This window comes from Pelmatolapia mariae, linkage group LG23 (assembly GCF_036321145.2).
Source record: "Pelmatolapia mariae isolate MD_Pm_ZW linkage group LG23, Pm_UMD_F_2, whole genome shotgun sequence".
Classification (NCBI taxonomy): Eukaryota; Metazoa; Chordata; class Actinopteri; order Cichliformes; family Cichlidae; genus Pelmatolapia; species Pelmatolapia mariae.
In genome coordinates this window covers 28,428,623-28,451,459 of record NC_086246.1, presented here as the reverse complement: position 1 = coordinate 28,451,459, position 22,837 = coordinate 28,428,623, and the positions used below count along the sequence as shown (strand labels likewise).

Genomic DNA, 22,837 nt, shown 5'->3' with positions numbered 1-22,837 from the left:
CCCTCACCTGACACTCCTGTGTCCCTAAATCCAGTTTAAACAGGTACAGATTGAATTGCCTTTGACTGCCGCCAAATTCAGAAAGTACCAGACCGCTATGGTGAGTGGTGGGTCCACAGGAGAACAGACCCGTACGGTTTGTTCAGACTGAGCCAAGCCCCATGCATTTAAGATATATTCCCACTAAGCAATATCAAATGAGGCTCCAAGCTTGGCCTTCATGAATGACAAATCAGCCCTGATGATCCCTCCAGTTAATTTTTCCATGCCAGGGTCTCTCTAATCAAACTGGTTCTGGGTGAGGGTCAGACTAAGAAGTCAGTGTCTGAACCCATTTATTAAAAAAGCGCAGTAAAAAAAAAAAAACACCCACATGCCTTTAACGTAATGTATCTGTATTGCTTTAATGTTTTTATTTCATTTTTTTCCTTAGGAACAGGTAAGCCATGACAGCATAATGTAAATGATAAGCGTAAACAAAATCTGAGACCCTTTTGCACATCCATAGTAGAACATTCATACAACATACAAGTCTCATCTGTACAAGGGGTCACAGAATCTTTTTTTTTTTATTTCAATGAAACAACAAGGTAACTCTTGACTCAAAGCCAACAGGTACAATATAGTTTGGATTTTTTTAAAATTGTATTTCAACATTTAATTCTTCAGTTTTTCTTTTCAAATGACATTGATTTAAGTGCACTGTACCTCTTTGCTTTCAATAAAGCGCCACCGTACATTCCTAAAATCATTAACGCTGTAAAAACTGCAAAGCTGTGACAATGAAACATGGAAATTTGCAAGGAAATAAAAGAATAAATAAGAATAAATAAATCACTGACTCTCAAAGAGGGGGAACGCCTTTGGAGGTCTGACAAGGCTGCAAGTGCAGAGCTTTAGCATCACGATGAGACATGTCTGACTTTATGTACCTCCAGCACTGACGTCCATTTGAAATTTAAGTCTCTCGTGTTTTGGTAATTGAACAGAACTTCATTGTTCTTCTTTGAGATGGGCACAGTGGGACTTTTCAATCTTAAGCAAATATATTTTGGAGACAACAAACGCCTGCCTGCCCCCAAAATACTTTTGTCATCTGCATCTCAATGTCTTGCTGTCTTGCATTTATTTAATACCGAACATCCCATAATAACCTGGCTGCTTAAGCTGAGCTAGACTGAAGAATGAAGGAAACACAAAAAAATGGAAACTGAGAAGCAGCATGCAGCGAGTTAGCATAGACGTATGAATCTTTGGCAAAATTATAACTGTAACTGTCATGGATGCATAAAAGCTGTTTTAATATTGCATTCGAGGTTGGCCTGCTCCTTTTTTTCTCACACATTTAAATGTAACAGCTTCGATATGTTTGCCTTCCAAATGTAAGGAAGCACACTCAGATGTTTCTGTCTACGCATTTCAGACCTATCTCCTTTGCGCCCCACCTCGTTTGGGAAGAAGAAAAAAAAACAGAAGCAGAAAAAAAGAAAAAAGGTTAATACATGACAAGGTGAAAACAAACATATACATGTACAAAGTAATGTACACCATATATTCAAACGCATTTCAAAATCGCCAGACTTTGAAATCATTAGCCAAAATAAGTATATATCTTTTTTTTCTCACCCCATTAGGTAATCTTCTTTATCTAGACTGTACAATATATGTATATATGAGTAATCATGAGGGACCAAAGCAACAAAAATAAATACTTTTTTTCGCTATGTCACCTTTCAAAGTAGTATCTATGTACATTTATACCAATATCAATTTTTTTTCCTTAGCTTATTGTGAATGGTTGAGCGTGTGTTCAACAAGCAGGCATTGTGCACAGTGTGGAAACTTCTCATGTGTTTTTTTTCTTTGTTTTTAACACTAAATGGTATCCAGATGTAAATTTTGACAACACCGTGGAACATAAAACTGTCCTTGATACAGCGAAAGGTAACCCTGGCCCAAACGGACCGAAAACTAAATGAAAACAAAGGTAAAAACATAGCATCTCACCATCATTTGACTACTTCAACAGTGGGTTGTTCTACTTCCTTTTTTTGTTTGTTTTTTAGGACTCTGAGAAGAGTACAAAAAAAGTTTCTATTTCATGCAGTCTTTGACAAGTCATACGACGTCAGTGTACTCATCTAAAGGTTTTTAGTTTTAAGCACATGGCATAGAATGATTTCAGTGATGTTGGATGTCACTATGGGGGGGGGGGGTGCATTTTGGGACAACAACATGCATAAAGAACAGTGCATAGGTCCAGGTCATTGGGCCAGTCCCTGGTGATTTCCAGTGTGTTTCAGTGGCAGCGTCTATCAACAGGTCCACTACTGCAAGCAGTTGGTGATGAGGAAGTCTGTGTGACTCTGGGAAGAAAGAGTCTCAGCCTGAATCAGCGGCTCCACCTTCTAGATAAAACAATCTCTCTGTCTGGCATGCAATTACGAGCTTGCCGATATCAGGTGGATAATCCAAGAAGCAAGGTTTTTTTGTGTTTTTAGAGAGAGAAATCAGGCTCGGACTGGATGCTGAGGTGATGCAAAAGTGGCTGCACTGACACAAAGTTCGGTGACCTTAGCGTGGCATTGTTTTATTGTCCTTTTTTTCCCTCCCCTTTTCCTTTTTTTTTTTGTTAAGTCTGGTCTGTTATGTGCAGTTTAGATCAGTCGTTTCACTGCAGAGCCCTTTCCAACACAAAACAGACCTGGAAATGGCCACTCTAAGGATTTCACAATGACTTTTGTGGAAGGTAGAAGAGTCAAGCTTAAAGATCAAGCTAACATGCATAATGTCTTCAGACAGTTTTGCTAAAAGCCATCAAGGCCAACATTTTTTTTTACTCCTGAAGATGAGTTCAAGAAAACAGATTTCTTTTTTTCAATGTTTCATCTTTTAAAAGGAGGAAATAATAATGGCTTAACAGCTACATCATTCTCGCACTTGTATTGCAGCTACCTTTGGTAAATCAATCGACAAGAACAACAGAAAACCCTGAAACGTCCACTTCCTTATATGTTCCCTGACTAGACTTTGCATTTTTCTTTTAGTCTTTAGCTAAGTTCTCCTAGCACAGGTTACCCTGTCGATAAATCTTCTCCCTCCAATGGCTTCCATGTTTGTCACATGCATAGCTCCACATCACACATCCTCTAGCTCCAGTTTCGATCCACACCAAAGCCTTCAAACAGAGACTACTTCAATTAGATCAAAACAAACCAGCAAGGCAGAGAGGAAAAAACAGAGAAGGAAAACAAAAACCCAACATGAAACAGAAAGAAAGGACTCCATCCAGCCCTGGCAAAGAGGACACCAACAATGAGGGAAGATTGCAAAACAGCCACTGCCATTTGAACGTTAAGGGTTTCATCGCTTCATCATTTTAGAGACAAAGCTGACGATGGCGGAGGCGGGCTGATCTGGGTCCAGCTCAGCAAACAGGTGGCTGACATTGTCTGTTGTGCTTCCTTGTTTCCTTGCCACAAATCCAAAAAGCCTGAAAGCAAGAAAAACATATATTACTTTTAAAGAAAGGCTAATGACTCTGTTATCACAAGTCATTAGTTAGTCAGCAAGCAGTTTGACAGTCTACTTGTTACAACTGGTTTGTTGATAAGCAAGCAAGACAATGCCAAAGCCAAAAGTACTGTGCCAAAGTTAAAAAAAACAAAAACAAAACATGAATGCCTTTCATAACAAAAATATTCCAGTGTGTTTCAGTGGCACCATCTATCAACAGGTCCAACAGGCATTTTTGTTATGCTTTTCATAACAAAAATATAATTAAGGTGACCTTGAACAACTTCACATTCATGCTGGAGCAAGCATCAAAAAAACATTTTGCTTTTAAAGCTTTGGCAGTTGATATCCTCAGTTGCTAAATGCTTGCTAGGTGGTGTTAAAAGAAGAGCTGATGCTTTTCTGAGACATTTTTATTGCATTAAACCAAAGATGTCGTCTATTTTTCAGTAAACAATCAAATTTCTCAGTTTCACCCTAAGATATGTTGAGTTTGTCTTAAAAATTTCTGTTAAATTTAAAGTTTGATGTGTCTCAACTTTTTTGCCAGATAAGATTAAATACTGTAGCTATTGGATATCTGGTAAAGGAAACCAAACAATATTTTTTTAGTGGTTAGTGAAATGAATTCAGTTGTTTGTGACATTCAGTACACAAATAACTCTTTATACACATTCATCTTTTGCATGCAAACTTACCTCACTGAGCCGCCTCCTTCTTTGCCCCATCTAAAGAAAAAAATATGATAAAAATATGATTTTGAATTGAGTAATTACACTAATTATATATATATATATATATATATATATATATACATGAGGTTTACTACATTAAAGGAAATTCTTACTTTCTGTCCTGGGGATCAGTGTCACAGTAGGTTACCGTGTTTATTGGATAATGTCTTCTAAAGAAAAGCCTGCAGTAAAAATGAATGACTAAATGAATTAATGTAAAATAACATTACATTAAAAGACCATGCTTGGATGTGAAACATTGCACAGGGTATCTCTTGGTGTTTGCAGAAAAATGCTGTCATGTGATTACTGGTTTACTGGCTACCACTAGAGGGTGCAAAATTACTTTTGCAGTAAACATTTTTTTTCTTTAGGGACTATTATACTAATTTTTTTATTCTTTATTCTCTTTCACTCATTATGTACAGTATCTCAGCTGTACATATAACAGATATAACAGACCATTGTTAAGACCATTGTTAATATTAGAGTTACTGCACGTGCTTACTCACTTTCTCTGACTGTCGGTGAGTGTGATGCCCTGTGTGGACACTTTAAAGTGGACGGTGGTGGCAGCGGGCAGAGGGTTGGTTGACAGCGTCTGACTAATTGCCTTGGCAATTGCCTGAGGCCCAGTGAGCGATTCCATGTCCACAGAGTTGATGTAGAGAACATTGCACGCTAGAGGTAAACAATGGAAAAACACTGCTACATAAGAGAAGATCCTACAAAAAACCCCCAAAACAGTGTGCATGCAGTTTGTCTTAAAGTGATGGAAGCTGTTAGTAAGGATACTTAAAAATGCATACAGTGAATAATGTTATGACATGAGTTATCATGCAATGCATATTTTTATATAATGTGGAAGTATAATATTGTATCAAATGCTTCTACTGCTACCTGCAATATAACATGCATGAATTTCAAGTTTTTTCTGAGTTTTATTAAGTTGCAAAATTTGTTAACAGTGACTGAAACCCTCTGGGAAAGAGCACATTCATATTCAGTAAAATTTCATGATGAAGCAGAGCAGTGCAAACCAGTATTTACCATGGGCTTCCTCAGGAACCTTCTGGACTGTAAAGTAAGGATGACAAGGTTGTGTAAGCAAGTGAAGTGGTGATTCTTAAAAAACACCAAAAAGTTTTTTTTTTTCTTGAAATGCACAAATTGTCCATTCAGGGACCAGAATAGGCCTGACTCCATTAGTCTGTGCCACAACTGGTGACTGGCCAAACAGTTTCACATATATCTGATTATAAGCTGATCTTTGTCATGCATCTGCAAAAGAGCAGCACACGCTGATATCCAAATGCTGGATGTTAAACTGGATGTTAAACTCTTCATTGTGAGTAAAGTGACAAATTTTAAAGTACACCACATTGGAACCGGCACTAAAACATTTGTAGCAACAAATCTAATCACACATAAAATCACCATCATACAGTTGAATATGGATATTTTAGGGAAGCGAACAAAAGCAAAGTGGCTAAAGCTAAAGCTATCCAGAGTCCGGCGCAAGCCATATGCTAGCAGCCTCAGTATGAACCTCAGTATGCCCGCGGAATAAAAGCAGTTACGAAAAAAACATTTATGACAGAAGTGAAAGGGAAAAGGTGTTGATTTCATGTTGGCTGCTGAATTTATAAACATATCGGAAAATGTAACTGTTTTGTTGTATGAATCTCTTGCAACTGGTTTTATTTGGTAAGCTGAAATATGTCAGGTAAAAGTAGATATACAGGAAGTCATTTTAATTATCTGCATCTCTTTCCAGTAGGTTATTTTCAGTTACTTCTGTGAGACAATACCCAGTAACTTACCGCAGTTTTGGGGGAAAATTTTGGAAGTTTAAAAATTTCTATTATTGATAAATAATTTAGAATATTGCATTGAAGAAAATGTGATTTTGTTGTCATTTTTAGTTTTAAGAAAGAAACTAGAATTCAAAAAAATTGGTATTGGCACATCACACTTAAAAAAAAGAACTAAAAAATTGGAAATTGGAACAGGCCAAGAAAATTGCAGTTGGTGCATCTCTACTTTTCACAAAGAGAATCATAATTTATCCCTTTTTTTTCTGGTAGACTTCAGTGACACTTACCCGCTCCCTGCTTAAGAAGTTCAACAACTGGATCAGTTGGTGTGGTGAGTTCTAGTGCCTCTTCATTTGGGTCTGGAGAGACCGAATAGAGTAGATGTTATATTTTTGCATCTGAATACAATTACTTGCGGCAAATAAATTATAAAGTCTAAAATTTTTTTACATTTTTTATCAAAAACATGGAAGTACCTATCAATAACTTGATTTGTACTAAAAGTCTGAGTGGATTCCCGTACCATAAAATGTTAAAGAAACTAAGAAAGTAAAGTTAAAAAAACAAGAGTTACCTTTGGTGGGGATCATCAGTTTGCATGGCAAAGCCAGTGGGGTCATTGAGTGTTGGTACACCAAAGCAGAAAGACAGCCTACAAACAGAAAGCAATGGTCTCTCTGTCAGACTGGATCAGTCTGATATTAAATTAAATTTCAACCTGTGATTTTGATGTTGTAAACAGAAAAAAAAAAACACCAGCAGAAACTCACCAAAATAGGGTTCATTGGGACAGCCCTTCAGGCGGACACCTTTGGGATTCGTCTCAATCAGGAAGTGCCGCACCAGCTCGTTAGTCATGTCACCAACTAAAAGAAAGACATACTCAGCTGACCCAGCTGTTGGAGAAGGCAGATGTTTCACAAGCAAGCCAAGAGTAGAGTGCGGGAAGCCTTTACCTTTTTTGTTCTGCTGGACAGTTGGTGGTGGGCAGGCCACCTTCATGGCCAGACCATAGGCCCCTCTGAAAGAGTGGCTATCCCTTATGACGAAAGCCCCAGGCTCCCTGTCCTTCAGCAAACTGATGGCTAAAAGAAGAAGATGAGGAGAATGAAAAGAAAAGCAATGATGAGAGGATGAGCAGCTGAAGTTGGTTGAAGTTCCTCACTCTCACCTTGCTCTCTGGAGATGTCTGGCTTGTACCAGTACTTGGAGGTGTCCTGGACAAACTTGACATTCATCTTGATGTCAGGATAACCGTCTGTTTGAATGAAATTAGGTGAAGAAAATCAGTGATATTTAGCCCATGAGGTTCATGAAAGGTATTAAAAAAAAAGAAAGTTCCCTCTTACCGTATATAGACTTGGAGACGTCTGGGAGAGTGTGTGTCCCAGACAGGTTAGGCGTGCTGCTAACACTGATCGGTGTTGGCATCAGGTTCTTGTTCTCCATTCTGTCTGCATCTCCACTGGACATGTGTCGCTTTTCTGGCAGCTGTGGGGAGACTGGGAAAGCAGGCGTGGCAGGCTGATGGATGCCCCCCTGGCGAGAGGCAGCGCCCAGCTCATCAGGCGTACTGTGTCCACTTGTTGCCGTGCGGCGCCCCATCAGAGGGCTAGGTGGCACACCAGCAGCTGCTGTTTTAGGGTTTCGGCCAATCAGAGGACTTGAAGGGACACCAGATGGAGGTGGGTGCCTACCCAGCAAGGGGCTGGCTTGACCCAGGCGTCTCTGCAGCGCAGGGCTCGGAGGAGTGTTGGTGGCCACTGTGCGGTGGAGGGTGTTAGGGCTGCCGGGGACTGTGTGGACGCCCATAATGTTGACCTGAGATCCGTCTGGGGAAGCAGGTCTGTGGGGGTGAATAGAGGCGGGGCTATGCGGGACGCCATCTGAAGAACTAGTTCTTCTTCTACAGTCATAAAAGTGAGAAAAGGTATGTTATTATATTTTTGTATCTGATCCTTACACTTAACTTTAAATGTGATGAGGAGGCTCAAGTTGACTTGATGTTGACATTTCAGCACTTATTCCAGTTCGTAAAATACATCTTGTGGATGATATCGGCAGCTCATATCTAAGTAACCTCAATGAAAATTACCTCACTGTATTATATTATTATTATTATTTTAAAAGCATTATTGGGTCTTTTGGTTGGTTCGTCGCCCTCCGAAATTATCCTAAACATGAACATATTGTATCAGTTTCAGGGAGGGGTTTGGGTTTTTGTTAAATAGTGGCATTGAATATGCATTCATTTTTGTCTCTATCTGTGTGGATAGTTATTATTTATTATATACTGATTGCCAATGTGACAAATCAAGACACACAAAAACTCCTCTTAAAGCGATACTCTAACTACCTAAGTCTGCCATTTTGAATTGAATCTGCAATTTTGACTCTATTTAGCTGTTTATGTGGATTAAATATAGATAGAAAACAGAGTGACTTCATCTGTGCTCAGTCTTTGATACTAAATTAATAAGGCTATTGAACTTTTGTTCAACTGCTCGCCAATGTAATGATGATGCTAATCCGTAAGTTCAACGAGAAAGATATGTAATCACTTATATGCTTGCTTTCCTGGATGTTTGGCTGCTAATCTATTCTGAGCTGGAGCCCCATAGTGAGCTGTGATGGTACTGCAGGTGGGTGCAGTAATAACAGAAATTCAGTTTGAGGTACTGGTTTTATTTCTATCACTGCTGGGATAATGCTGCGATACATCATATACAGGCCACATGACATGTGACTGGTGATTGTTCTCTAATGAAAGACATTGTACACAGGAAGTGATGTGGAATTTCTCAGTGTAAATCCTTACAAGCAAAGTCTTGAATATTCAGGCTCTGTCATGTCTTAAATACTTTTCGTTATGTTATTATGCTAACAGAGCACTTTGATCTCAGACTGCTGGTTTACTTGTGGTTCCTAGAGTATTTAGAAGTATGTGCTAGGACTTCTCATGATGCACTAAGCACTTCTTTTTCACTCACCTCTCTTCAAACACAGTGTGTTTATGTGCATCTACAGCATGTTATTAAATTTTTTCTTCTCTTTTCTATCTTTTCTGTTTTGTCCTCGTGTCTCTATGCTCTCTTTTCTTTCCTCTGTGTCCTCACACACTCTATAACTTGTCTGGCCCCTCCCTGAGCCTGGTTCTGTCAAAGCTCTCTTCCTTTTAAAAGGGAATTCTTCCTTCCCACTGTCGCCAAGTGCTTGCTCAGTTAACCTGAATATCTATTTTGGGTGTCCAAGCTATCTACATGCATGAAATGAAATACTTTCACAGCAGTATGTCCCGATGTGTGTCAATGAATTAGAACCTGAAACTTTTATTTTAATTTAAAAATTTTGGCCTTTCACGCTCCAGTTGCAAAATCACTTTATTTTAACCTCAATCACAAGGGTTCTTCAGAAAATTTTGATCCAGCTAAGTTGGAGTTGGGTTAACCTGTCAGCATCATACTCCGTAAATGACATCCTGGATATGAGTTTGAAAAAAAAGAAAAGTAACATTTGCTTAACATGTATAAAATGCATGTACAGGCTAAAATTTTTATCCAAGAAAAATAAGTGACAGAAGACTCACCCATCAGTGCTGTGGATGGGACTGCTGGAGGAGAGAGGAGCATTCAAGGCTTGTACCCTGGAGTCGCCAAAACCTCGATTATCTGCATGTTAAAACAGACACACACATACATGTGTATGGTCAGATCTGTTTTGGTGCATCACGCAACAGTTGGATGCCCTGAACGAAACAAAACAAATCAGTTAACAGGCATCAGAAGCTTGGAAAAGGCGAAACTGACAGAAACAGGAAATTAATCAAACATCAATCATCATAAAACAAAGACAAATCCGTGTATAGTCGAGCACAGAAATATCAAATATGGGTTTGGTGGTGCCACAAAAAGTAAGCTTACCTTGTTCTCCAGTGTTAGAATGAGAGTCTGACCACAAGAAGAAAAAAAAGCAGACACCAAGAGAAGAAGAGAGGGTGTGTGGAAGAGGAGGAGAGAAGAGAGATGCACTTGAGCTCAGAGCAAGAACTGATAGCGTTGAAGGATTTGCAGGAACAATTCTACACACTAGAGAGCAGCAAAGTATTAAAGTAACCTTCTACTCAGTCAGCTACAGTATGACATAGTGCAGGGATTCTGTGCACTGTACGCTTCTGTATAATTATCACTCGATGGCTAAAGTGCTTTTAGTCAAATCTAATTATGATTTGAGAGATTCAAATTCTTTGTATGCAAATACTGAAAACCTGAATGTTGTACAGGGTCATGATCAGCATGAACTGAATATCATTTTGTACACATCTACTGTAGTATATATTCTGTCAGTTCTAAATGAAGACGAGTATATTTGATGCCGGTAAACTGACCTGCTCCACCCTGCTGATGAGGCTTCAGTCCCAGCGGTGACACAGGAGTCTTGCTCAAATCTGGAGGAGAGCGAGCTACAAAGAGAAAGAAAGAGATTCAAAAGATTCTTAAAAATATTGTATTTGCAAAACTTTCTCATTAGTGATGACATATGAGAATATGTAATAATGTACCCTGACTAATACAAGGAATGAAAGCACAGAAGTTTTCCCTTTTGCAAAAGTATGATGCAACATGGAAATTCGTCAGATGGTGGATTTACATGTACGGTGAAGGCTGTCATTGCACATAGCCACGTATGCGCTTGTGCTGATACAACACCAGATGACACTGTGTGAAATGACAATATATTTTATTCACGACAGAATATTTTTACTATTAATATTCTTTTTAGATATTTTTACTGTTTAATGAAAGAATACTAGCTTATTTTGAATTTGATGGCAGCAACGTATCTCCAAAAACTTTGGATGGGTGTGGCAAAAGGCTGGACAAGTATGTGGTGCTGAAGAGAAACAGCTGGAGGAACATTTTACAACTCATTGGGTTCATTGGAAACAGGTCAGTAACATGATTGGGTATAATGAGCACCCTAGAGAGTCAGAGTTTCTCAAAACTAAAGCTCAGCAGGAGTTTGCCTATCTGCAAACAACTGCTTCTATAAACTGTGGAACAGTTTCTGAGTAATGCTTCTCAATGTCAAAAAATGTAGTCTGTAAACAGTTCACCATCTCCAGTTCACAACATCCTCTAAATATTCTGAAAATCTTTGTACGCAAGGGACAAGGTCAAAAATCAAGAGCAGGTGCTCTTGCTCTTCAGCCCCTCAGGTCATTAAAGACAGACGTAATTCTGTCACAGATCCCCGACCGTACCTTCCGCAAATGCAGGTAAAAGCGCTACAATGCAAAGTGTTAATGCTAAACAACATATAGCATCTATTACAACAGCATGGCTTCATAGTAGAAGAGTCTGGATGGGGCGACACTGCTCTCCTAAAAGTCCAGGTCCAATTGGTGTCCTCAGTTTCTAAACTGTTGTTACACAGTGTTAACACTGTGTGGTACCCTGTCCCAACTTTTTTGAAATGTGTTGCTGCAGAGTAAGCTAATGCTTTAAAAAATATATAAATGTAAACTACTGATGTCTTCTTTGCGCCGCTGTGAATAAAACTGTGGGTTTAAGAGATTTGAAAAACAAGTGCATTCTGTTTTTATTTCAGTTTTACACAGCGTTCCAACTTTTTGGGGAATGGATTTGTAGATGCACATAGAAATGCAAGTATAATGCAGTAAATTTAGTTGCTCATATTGTTGCAGACTAACAGGAAAGCCAAACGCAAAAGTTACTGCAAAAGTTACTGCAAAACATTGTACAAAATCACAAAATTGTTCCCAGAATTAGAAGTGTGCTGAGGGTGATTTCAGTTACTGTGGAGCCTGCTGAGTGACAGAAGTTAAATCTGTGCATATGTTCAAAAACAGACTTTGCTGTCACTGCCTTAAGGCATTGCAAACCTACACAGGTTTTTTAAATTTTATCTTCTGTGTCATACACTTTAAATTTGCATGTAATGAAATGTGCTACTTATTTAAAAACTATCTTTCCATATTTGTATTTCTATTTCTATTCATGCATAAACTTTGGAAATCTTTATCACGTGTATATGCCAAATTATTTGCTTCTTTGGAATTTGTATTTATGCTAACCTCGATCTAAATATGAAAAGAAATGTGAATGTGTTATGGAAATAAATTTGCACACATTTAGCATGAGCATCACCATGTCACCAGTATGGCAACATGAAAACATCAGAGCATTCTGCTACTCAAACAATGACGAGGTAAAATGGAGAGGTAAAAATGTAAAGATGGAGCTGTGATAATGCAAGGTGAGTAGGTGTGAGACACAGAAATCACCACACATATTTTCCAATGTTTCCCAAATAAGAGGCCAGCAAGCACCTTGTAACATGCTTAATTAATTAATTCAAAGGAAGTGGCATGGTAAAGGGTAAAGGTGGGCAAATATGAATGTTTGTGCAAAAGAACACCTTCTTATTAGAACACTTGTGAGTTCAGGACTAATGACAGGAGAGAGGACTCTGGGGTTCCCAAATATCAGTATCACACAGACTGTCTGAACACGGAGGTCAGTGCTATAACTGAATTGAATACATATATTTTGGGGGCGGTAGTTGGTGTGATGACTTGTAAGTTTGATTGTTTTGACTACAAAAACACACCTGGTTTGATGGAGGCAGTGAAAAGGACGGATAAAACGGCATCTCTTTTTCAGTGTTGTTGAAAGGATTATAATTTAATGTTAATAGCTCAAATATATCCTTTGTTATCCCCAACCTGGAGAACAGTTGAGATGCATTTTTTCTAAACACCGGGCCTCTGTGGCTTTTAAACCCCAAAACACGCTGCGCCAAAAATTGGTCCACCCCAAGGATCGGGTCCCCCGACACAAACAGAGTAACATAGTGTACGCTGTTAAGTGCCAGGAGGATTGCCAGGATTTATACATCGGGGAAACCAAACAACCTCTGGCAAAGCGGATGGCACAACACAGAAGAGCTACCTCGTCAGGCCAGGACTCTGCAGTCTATTTACACTTATAGGCCAGTGGACACTCTTTCAATGATGAGGATGTAAACATCCTGGACAGGGAGGAACGCTGGTTTGAGCGCGGAGTCAAGGAGGCCATTTACGTGAAAAGGGAAAGACCATCTCTGAATCGAGGAGGGGGCCTAAGGGTACATCTTTCGTCATCTTACAATGCTGTGATTGCAGCCATTCCCCAACTCTCTGTGAATGGTACTCATGGCCATTGATCAGTGGTCTTTGATCAGTGGGTTTTGATCAGTGGGTTTTGGTCAGTGGTTGTTGATCAATGGTCATGAGAATTTGCATAATTATGATTAAGGAACTGACCTCCCAGCCCATTGTTCCTTCAGTGGGCTGGTTTCAGTCATTATGCAAATGTACTGTTTATAAGATTGGGGAAACCTGCAGTCAGCTGAGACTGAAGAAGTCACTTGGATGAGTGACGAAACGTTTCTCCCACAAAACGCTACGTCCAGATGAACAGAATCAACTTTTGGAGACCTAACCTGGAGAGTTTTTCAAAGATTATAAAATACACCTAAGTCCACATTACTTTATATTTAATTGCACCAACATGGCCAAAGAATAAAATGACAAAAAGCAAAAGGATGGAAAGATAGAAAGATAAAAAGCAGAAGTAATAAAGATTGTTTCTTTCAGCTCTCACTGAGTTTGTTCTCTTGACCTCTACATTTGCATTTGAAAGAAATCATTAACAACATGGAAAATCCTTCTTTTGATTTGTTTGTCGGCTGTGAAGTCACGCAACCCTTATGCTTCTCCTTGAGCAAATGTAAGATTTGGTTGCTCTTTCCCAATAGCCTCAGGCTTCATGTCTGTGTCTTTCTTTGATATATTTGAAGTGCATTGATGACAGAAATTTAAAGAAATCAAATAGCTGTTGAATTTAATTAAAAATATGGAGTCCAAAATTACATTCCTAGAAGACCAATGTTGGACGAGGAGTGCACAGAACAGACATAATAATGAGTCTTTAAGAAAGACTTTTATAGTCTGTTTCTTTTCTCTGTTTCAAAGAGTTGGGAGGAAGCTCTGGAGTACTGCAGGGAGCACCATGATGACCTGGCCAGTGTGGCATCAGAAACTGAGATGCTGCTCATTCAGAAAGAGCTGAATAAATATCACACCACCAAACATGTCTGGATTGGTTTGCGCTTCTTATCTAAGGACTGGATCTGGATGGATGGGCAGGAGATGGACTATGAAGCCTGGGATGAAGGGGGAAAACCATTGTGTCCACAGGCTAAGATGAAGTGTGCAGCCTTACAGAAGACAGGAGGGCGTCTGAGTAGTTGGAGGGCTCATGACTGTGAGAAGAGACTCAGTTTTATTTGCTACTGAGCTGTTTCCATTGCAAAATCATTTAAAGCCTTTATTTACTGTAGTTTGGTTGTTTATCTTTTTTTTCTTCTATTTTATTTGGAGTTTGTTCTTTGCTGTGTATTTGTTTCATTTATATATAATGAAAACAAAATTACTTAATTTAAACTTCAGCCTCTGTTCACAATTCAGTGTTTTCCAGCAGCCTTTCTTGTGCATTTTTTAATTAAGAAACAAATGTAATTTAGATTCAGACCAACAATTTCTATCTAATGTCTTAGGCAGAGTGAGCCTATGTGTGTTGTGGCTATGACCAGGGGATGGAGAATATGCAATATGGAATAAATTCTCACCTCCACCACCTCCAAAGGTGGAACTGTTGGCAAACCCGTCTGTTTCATTGTCCTGAAACGTCTCTCGGTAGCTGTGCATTGGACCCTGAAAGAGCACACATATGGAGTTATGTCAGGAAGTATAAAAGAAAAGTATAATTAGTCTACAGAAAAATCAATGCAGCTTGACTTGATTAGAGTCAAGACACAATATCATGACAGAGTAATTAATAAGCTAAAAATAAATAAATAAAACAAAGAGAAAAATCAAACTATAATGGATCAATCAAAAAGACATGAAAGCTAAAACCTGCCTCTCTTTAATGGTTTTTGCCCAGAACTTTAGATTGACTAGCAGACATGCACCGGAGTGCCTGAGGGGTTGTACAAGTTCCTACACCGTGAGCATATGGGACACATAAAACAGAGCAAGACCACGAAGATATTTAAAAACAAGTAAAAGAAATTAAAATATGGAAAGTGCAGGAACATCAGTGTACTGTGTTATTCCTCTTCTGCAGCGTTCGCAGTCAGCTGTGGGTACTTTACAAAAGTTTTGGGCTGATGAGATAGCAGAACATCACATCAGTCAGCTCTGCTTGATATAAAAGCATGCGTAAGTTTCTCTGTCTCACTCAGAGCAAGCAGAGTTTGAAGTTCAAGCACATTTTTCAGCGGATAAGAGAAACAGAACAGGAAGTTAAAATCCAAATCAGCAGTCACTGCTAGTTTGTTGCTTGGTTGGGGTAGGTCTGAAGTCAGAACTTTTATGAACAATAAACAGTCGAGAGCTCGATGTTTTACTGTAGCTCACCTCATGCTGAAGGGGAAATTGTTTAGGACTCTCTTCCATAATACAAGGATAGGCCCAAAGGTGGGCATGAAGTATGACTGTTTGCTTCCTCCTGCACCACCCTAATTAAAAACATGTCGCTATATGTCGCTATAGCCCCTTCGTGCATAAAGTGAAACTACTTCAGTGCAAATATGAACTTATCGGCTAATAATAGCTACTTGCTGATCTATCAGAAGCAACATTTCTAATGGCACAACAGAATTTAAAAAGCAAATAGGAGAGAGAGCAGAGACATCTGTCAACTATGTAACATGTGTTGACATTGGATAGGTTGTCCACCAGAGGGCACTCTGCAACTTCCCTTTGGGCACTGCACAGCCTGCTGACCAGTGCAGAGTCAGGCAGAGGGTAAATGAATAACTACACATAACAAATATCAAGTAAAGGGTTTATTTTCCTTGTCTAAAAGAATACATATTTACATATTAGAGTATCAGATTTTTAAATCAGCTGATGCTGGTATTGGTCTTGAAAATCCTACAACAGTCAGCCTCTAGGATTTATCATGATTTTCAGTGGGGACAAAATTAGTGACAAAATCATGTGCTCATGGCTTAACCATAAAATCAAGTGCTGTACCTCTCTGGGTCTTCCTCCTGGGTTGAGAGCGAGATTGTTGGCAAAGTCTGGTGAATGCACTGCTGACGTATTATCATGGCTGCTCTGGTACTGTCCCTCACTCGTGGTCCGACGCCTGCCCGTCTCCTGTGTCACTTCTGGGGTCATCCCTCTGGAACGAACTCCTGTATCCCCCCAAAATATTTGAGTATGAGGAATCATCAAATCATTATGCCTTATTTTAACATCTTTTTATGTTGCTTGTGTAGTCCCGGGATATTTGTTCAAAGATGTATCAGCTAAAGAGAAAGCATCCTATCAATATAAAAGGGCGGCATCATTCCCTCTTTAAGAGAGGCAGAGCCAGTGAGAAAGATTCTCAATGTTTAAAAACATGGCTGCAAGTAATAAGAAAGCAGTGGGAAAGGACAAATAATTGGGAAAATGATGAGGAAGCAGAGAAAGTTTCTAGAAATGCAAGACAAATAAAATGAAACAAAGACAGAATTTAAAGGTGGGGTAAAGTGGACAAACCAGAGAAGGAATAGGAGCGATGGCGGTCAGATTGTTGTGGTGTCATGCTTTCACTGATGCCCCGAATACGAGCGTTGTACTCTGTTTCCGGGGAGGGATGTCAAGTGGTGGAAGGGAGGCAGCAGGTGAAGGTAGAGGAGGAGGAGGAGAGTGAGTGCAGAGGAAGAAGCAGTGGTGGGTAGGGTTTCCATAGAGTGAAGAGATGGGTTGAATGGAAAAGGAAAAGAAAAATCAGAGCAGAAATGGATAAATAAAAGTACTCTCCAAATGAGATGACACGCAAGCCCCTAGATAAAAAAGGAACTTACATTTTTGTTCCACTGGGAGGCACTTTAGAGCTTCCAAATCATTTCAAAGAAAATCGTGAATGCCGACAATGCATGGAAGCTGGGATCTCTGAATGCCTGGCTATTCTTACTCTTACCTCATTTCCACTCTCAGCAGCTCTGCACAGCTCTCTGAGTCAGAGAAGCTAACTTTATGAGTAAGGCTTATTCCTCTAATACAACACCCTGTAATGGATTGGTTATAGAAACTGCACAGCTTGCATTCTACTTGGTTCTTAAGAATACAGAGACTTCAAGATCATGCCTAAATTGTGTTAGCCATTTTGGGTATATAAGTTTTGTTGAATATCATTTTCAGAATATCAAAAGTGTTTTAGGCTATATCATATGCTACAAATCTGCTTTACATCTTTATGCTTATTTATTTGCTCATTAATTTCAGGCAAATCATCCATAATGTTCCCTGAACCTCAAAAACAGAGCATCGCTACTGACTGTATTAACCTGCTCTTTGAGTCCCCTTTAGAGGTTACAACATGCCACCATCAGTCCAACAACCCACAAATGCTGACATATGTGTGTTTGTGCAATTTTTTCCTTGCAAACAAGAATAGCAAAAACCTATTTCACATATTCTTTTTTAAACCTTAAAAAACTTGCAAACTTTGAAGTTAATCCATAATAGACATAATAGATAATCAACTGTAAATGAATTAATTTATGCACAAAAAAAACCAAACAAAGAACAGCATAATATCCTGCAACAGTTACAAGTCCAGTGCCACTCACTCTGTCCCTTCCTTATTCATACAATAACTTCAGACAATATCTTGAAGCCTTACCTGCAATACGGTGTGCTACCAGGCCTTCCAAGTTTAGCGTCTCCTCCTCTGCATCTTGTTCTCTGGGCAACGATGAAGAAGATGTGTCCTTGGGCTGTGGAGTTACAGTGGGAAGGGGTGAAGATGAGGCACTATAGCCTGGATACGGAGACGAGCCCTGCAGTTCTGGGGAGTGTGAAGTGCCACTGCTTGGGTGGGAGGTCATGGGCTTCACTGGGGTCTGCTGATTGAAATTAGAATCAGTGGTGTAATGAAGGGGTGCATAGCGAATATGGAGGTAGGGCTCAGGAGTGTGTGTTGGGGTGATATTTTGGTGTTGGTAGCCAGCATTGGGCCTCTGGGGAGAATGCACTGGAGACTCCATAACTGGGCTCTGGCTGACTCTCCCAGATGAGCGATGGGGCTGATGAATGCCGTCGCCAATTGATCCAGAGCTGTTGTAGCCATGGATAGCAGAGTCTGCTTGGTATGATGGCCTGGCCAGGGTCTGGGAGAATGGCACCTGGGATGAATTGAGGTTGTTCTCACCAGGGGGCGCACTGTGGGACTTAGACATGTGAGAGTTGATTGGGTCTAGGTCAAGCATCAGCATATTTAGTGCCTCGATTGACTGCTCAATGTCACGCTGTGAAGCTGAGGTGGGAAAGTGGGGCAAGCTATGGGTTGACTGAAGAGGAGGACCAAATGGATCGTCTGGTAGGCTATGCTGATGCCAGGCACTGAGACCTCGTTGTACAGCATCCCGGCTACTGGTGCTCCTCTCAGGGGCCCTGGGCATATGTTTTGGGGTGGTCTCAGGGCTGCTGGCAGGTGGGTTCCCAAAGGACTGTGAACGATACATCCCTCCTCCATTTTGATAATTGTTGTAACCCCCCTGTGGCGATGGTGAGTCCACGGATCTCTCTTGCATCGCTGTAGGAGTTCGTACTCCATGCACCGGCATCTCGCTTCTATCAAGGTATGGCTCGTCGTTCTGGCCACTGACAGGAGTCTGTGATTGGTAGTACAAGTCAGCTGGTGTTGCTTGGCCCTCAAGGGATGAGATGGTGCCCAAACTGTCCACACTGTTGCCCTCTTGACTATTAGGCAGCTCGTCGTCGAGAATATCTGTCTCACGCTCCTCTGTTGAAGGAGCGCCCACTAACCTGGTGTGGCTCCCGTTGACATGCACCTGTGCAGGAACTAAGTGTCGTACTCCTCCTCCTGGACAGGTAGATGTAGGCAGGTAGGCTTGCCGCTTAGTTGGTGCCTCAAGGCCACTCAGAAGTTGGTCGAGCTCTCTTTTTTCTTGCGGACTGAGTGGTGGGTGAGTTGCTGTTGGATTGTTGTGGCTCACAGCACTCTGCACAGACTGGCTTTGCTCATCTGTGCGATCAGTCTTGATCGATGCGGTAGAATTGCCTGAGTCACTGCTCACAGACAGGGTATGGTCGACAGCAGGGAGGGAAGTGTGGCCTGCCACAGGAAGGGTGTGGTCAGTAGTTTGCAGGGGATGGTTGGTGTGCTGCAATGGGTTCTCATTAGTCAAGGGGTTTTCACGGACTGGGAGGCCATTGACAGTGACAACTCCCTCCAGGGAGTCTTTTTTCCGGATTTGGGCATAAAGACTTCCATCAAGTGGGCCCTGGGTATGAACAACATCTGAAAGAGAGAAAGAGTACACAATATAGTAAACAATATACTAAAATTATGAAACAGCTCTCAACTCTAAAGTTCATGAAATGGAATTAACACAGTTAAAAAAATACTTTCATTTAAATAATTTTGTGTTTAGGAAAAAACTGTTTACGTTAAGGTTAATGGGCCCCAATCATCAAGTCATTTTTTGTGTGGGACAGGATCCCTGACACCACAAACATAGTGACCCCCCTCTGCACTCAACTCGTTTGATTCTCAGCTGCAGCATGCTGCCCAGCCACCAGCAACACAACCCTTGAAGCTCTATTAATAGCCAATTTTCAGATCTTAAAGCCCCTGTCACGTTGCGTCAGTGCAGGCCCACATGGTCTGACGTTAACATGGGTGGGTTCTGCACAACACACTGAAACAACTGGTCTGTGTCAGCCAAAGGGAAAAGAAGTCATGCCAGTTTGAAACCCCAGAGTTGGACTATGAGAGGAGCTGTCGTCTTTAGGTTGATTTCTTGCTGCTGAATCATGCTTGCAAAACAAAACCAGAGTAATTGCGTACATATTGTGCAATGCTATGAATAAAAGTAGCCACCTAACGCTTTACAAGAATGTGCAAACCATGTATGGGTGGACATATTATTATCATTTATTTTGTGGTGTTTATCATTTATAACAAACCAGACAAGGTAATATTTCATCTGAACCAAACAAGTAAACTAAATTCCTTTGGTCTGGCTATGGTTGGTCTGGTTGGGTGTTAATTCAGTATCAGTGTCAGCTGACTTCCCTTTTTAATGGAGTAGCTCCCAAACTTTTTATTTTTTCATTTTTTCAACTCAAGGACCACTTTATCACCAACACATCTAATGTTCATTTTTACAATTTAAACTGTATCACAACTAATTTTAGCCTTATGGCAAACAAACTGTTTCAACCATTCAGCTCAAACTTTACACTGTTAGCTAAAATGCATCATAACTTCTTTGTAATAAACAAAGTTTAATTAACTGATAGCTAGAGCTTTACCAATACCTATATTTTGTGATTTAAAAATCAGCTGATATTTTTTCCTATCAGATATACAAAACAGATACAGATTCCCATAACACACACCAACCAATATAATACAACAATACAGTTTAAAAATAAACCTGTTTTATTGTGTATTACTTGTCTATGCTCGGCCTGACTCTGCTCAGATCAGCTGGTTGTTGTGCTTGTAGTCTTCCAAAAATGTGTTGCCAACAGGGAAGTTGCATCCATAGATACATCGATACTTTGGGTTCTACTGAGCGTAACACTCCGCTAAGACTATTGAATTATTAAATTGAGATTTTTAGCTAGGTATTGTTATATTCGGCTGACAATTTTGACTGTTTAGCCATACTTTTTGCAAACACAAGTTTACTTTCACATTAACCGAACTAATCTTTTCAAGTACCCCCTGACTACTACAGAGACATCACTTGGAGGTTTTCTTCCCGTTCACCCCTTACATGAACACCAAAGGATAGGTCTTATGCCATATGCTCCAATATTTTATCCATATAATAAATACACAGTCTAATTGTATTTTAAACTGTATTTTAAAAAGTTAAGATAAACTATTTAAAAATATAGTTTTACACCAGCAACAAGTCATTCAGTGGCACTACCAACATATTTACAAGAAGGAAAGTCATGCAACAGCAGTGGCTTTCAGTATCTAGTGTGCATATGCAAAGTGATACACAACATATACAGAAGCATGGCTCATATGTAGGGTGTTCCAAATTGAGCGACCCCTGGGGACAGATGGTGAATCACTCAGACCTCAGCTATTTCCAAACCCATGTCAACAACAGCTCACGGCCACAGTAGCAACAAGAATGAGAGGACAGGGGAGGAAGCCATAATCACAGTTTGTTCCTGTGGTTGCTTTTAGTGTTGGCACATTATGAGAGCATAATTCCAGGTTTACAGTTACATTTTGTTTGGACTTGCGGAACTACTCCAAAGCCTTACGCATAAAAATTTAAGCCAAAATAATGAATCTTTTTGTTCTTGCCAGCAATATATACACTTTAAATATTCATGTTTCTTATATTAAGTTTCTTCAAGTTCTAAACCCCATATTTATATTTTAAACATATATTAAACATCCTTACCTGTAGATCAAACTTCCAATTCTTTTTCTGTGATGATTAAGTAAAAAAATCAGGAAAGATTAAATATTTCCTTTGCAAAACAGTGATTCCGTTTCAATCTACAATTCGGAAGTCCTTCCGAAGTCTCTCAGTGACTAAACTTTCTGCCTCTGAGCTTCTTCTCTCACTCCCCCTGTCCTCTCTGATTCATGTCACCCGACATGTGCTCTTCTGGAGCGAGGTGGGGCTGTACCATTGAAACACCCGCAAGGGGTGAGTTGGCACTCTGGGATGATCACTGAGCGTTCCCGGCAGCGGGGGAGGAACTCCACCGCTGTCACCACCTCTACCTCCACCCATGTGCCTGGAAAAAGATGCAGGAAAAAAAAAACCTACAACTCCTGCACCATCTGTCTGCCTGGCAATGCCATTAAGGGGATCCCTTTACTGTGCATCTCACTCACTCCCCCACATCCTAAACTTTAAATCCTTAATAAGTGGGAGGTTCTATTGTTTAAAAGAATCCCATAAACTCTATTAATTATATTAGAACCATAAGACTTTTCAGAGATCGGTTGTGCATATTTTCCACCAGCTGAGCTCTCGGTCTTTTCCTCCTTCTGACCTTTAACAGAATAGGAAATGCCTTTGTTCTGGTTGATAAAACATGCTCTTTTAGACTTGACTAAGCCAGGATGGCACTTTTCCAGCTGCAATTTAACCCCATAGTGATTGTAAATCATCGGAACAAACACTGCCATTTGCCATGTTATGGCTCAGATAAGACAAACTAAAAACGCACAGAGCAGCAGCATCTGGGTAACAGTGTAGTATCAGCTTCCAGTGGATCAAAACTCTAACAGACCCACAAATACCTAATTTGGTCTCGCCAACTAACAGATGTTAAATGAGCCAGTGGGATAAAATTACAAAAGTGAAACCAGTCTCTGACTCACAGGGTGATTGTTTCTGTAGTGAATTTTATCTTTTTAAAGACGGTTTGGGGTATTTTTATTTTTGGTATTTTTTGTTTTTAACTTGTTTAGATGTCACATTGAAAAGAACAGAACCAAACAATTAGAGACTTTCACTACATTTTTACACTTGTCCCAGACTCATGCTGGTATGTGCATACATTGGGAGACAAACATTAAGTGGTATGCACATCTGCTCCAGATGTAGCGTAAAGGAAGAGGGGTAGACTAGTGTTAAAAGAGCTTGACCTTCATCTGGAATATCAAGGGATGAGCATGCTGCAAATAACCA

The 22,837-nt window shown here is 40.0% G+C and overlaps 1 protein-coding gene across 6 annotated transcripts in view; it reads right to left on the bottom strand.

Annotated features, from left to right (window-relative positions):
* Positions 1-398: 398 nt before the first annotated feature.
* The window catches only part of tns1a (tensin 1a), a 119,327-nt gene continuing 96,888 nt past the window's right edge, over positions 399-22,837 (bottom strand). For 5 of the 6 annotated variants that reach the window (XM_063465880.1, XM_063465877.1, XM_063465882.1 and 2 more), the window contains 17 exons: positions 17,815-19,455; positions 16,173-16,336; positions 14,759-14,843; positions 10,452-10,526; positions 9,988-10,014; positions 9,654-9,735; positions 7,417-7,973; positions 7,239-7,325; positions 7,024-7,152; positions 6,838-6,933; positions 6,642-6,719; positions 6,355-6,426; positions 5,301-5,327; positions 4,763-4,931; positions 4,364-4,432; positions 4,215-4,244; positions 399-3,493 (listed from right to left, as the gene is read on the bottom strand). In XM_063465880.1, the coding sequence (XP_063321950.1) occupies positions 3,364-3,493; positions 4,215-4,244; positions 4,364-4,432; positions 4,763-4,931; positions 5,301-5,327; positions 6,355-6,426; positions 6,642-6,719; positions 6,838-6,933; positions 7,024-7,152; positions 7,239-7,325; positions 7,417-7,973; positions 9,654-9,735; positions 9,988-10,014; positions 10,452-10,526; positions 14,759-14,843; positions 16,173-16,336; positions 17,815-19,455 (3,518 nt within the window). In that variant the 3' untranslated portion in view covers positions 399-3,363. The remainder of the gene's footprint in view (positions 3,494-4,214; positions 4,245-4,363; positions 4,433-4,762; positions 4,932-5,300; positions 5,328-6,354; positions 6,427-6,641; positions 6,720-6,837; positions 6,934-7,023; positions 7,153-7,238; positions 7,326-7,416; positions 7,974-9,653; positions 9,736-9,987; positions 10,015-10,451; positions 10,527-14,758; positions 14,844-16,172; positions 16,337-17,814; positions 19,456-22,837) is intronic. The other variant, XM_063465879.1, reaches the window with a different exon arrangement.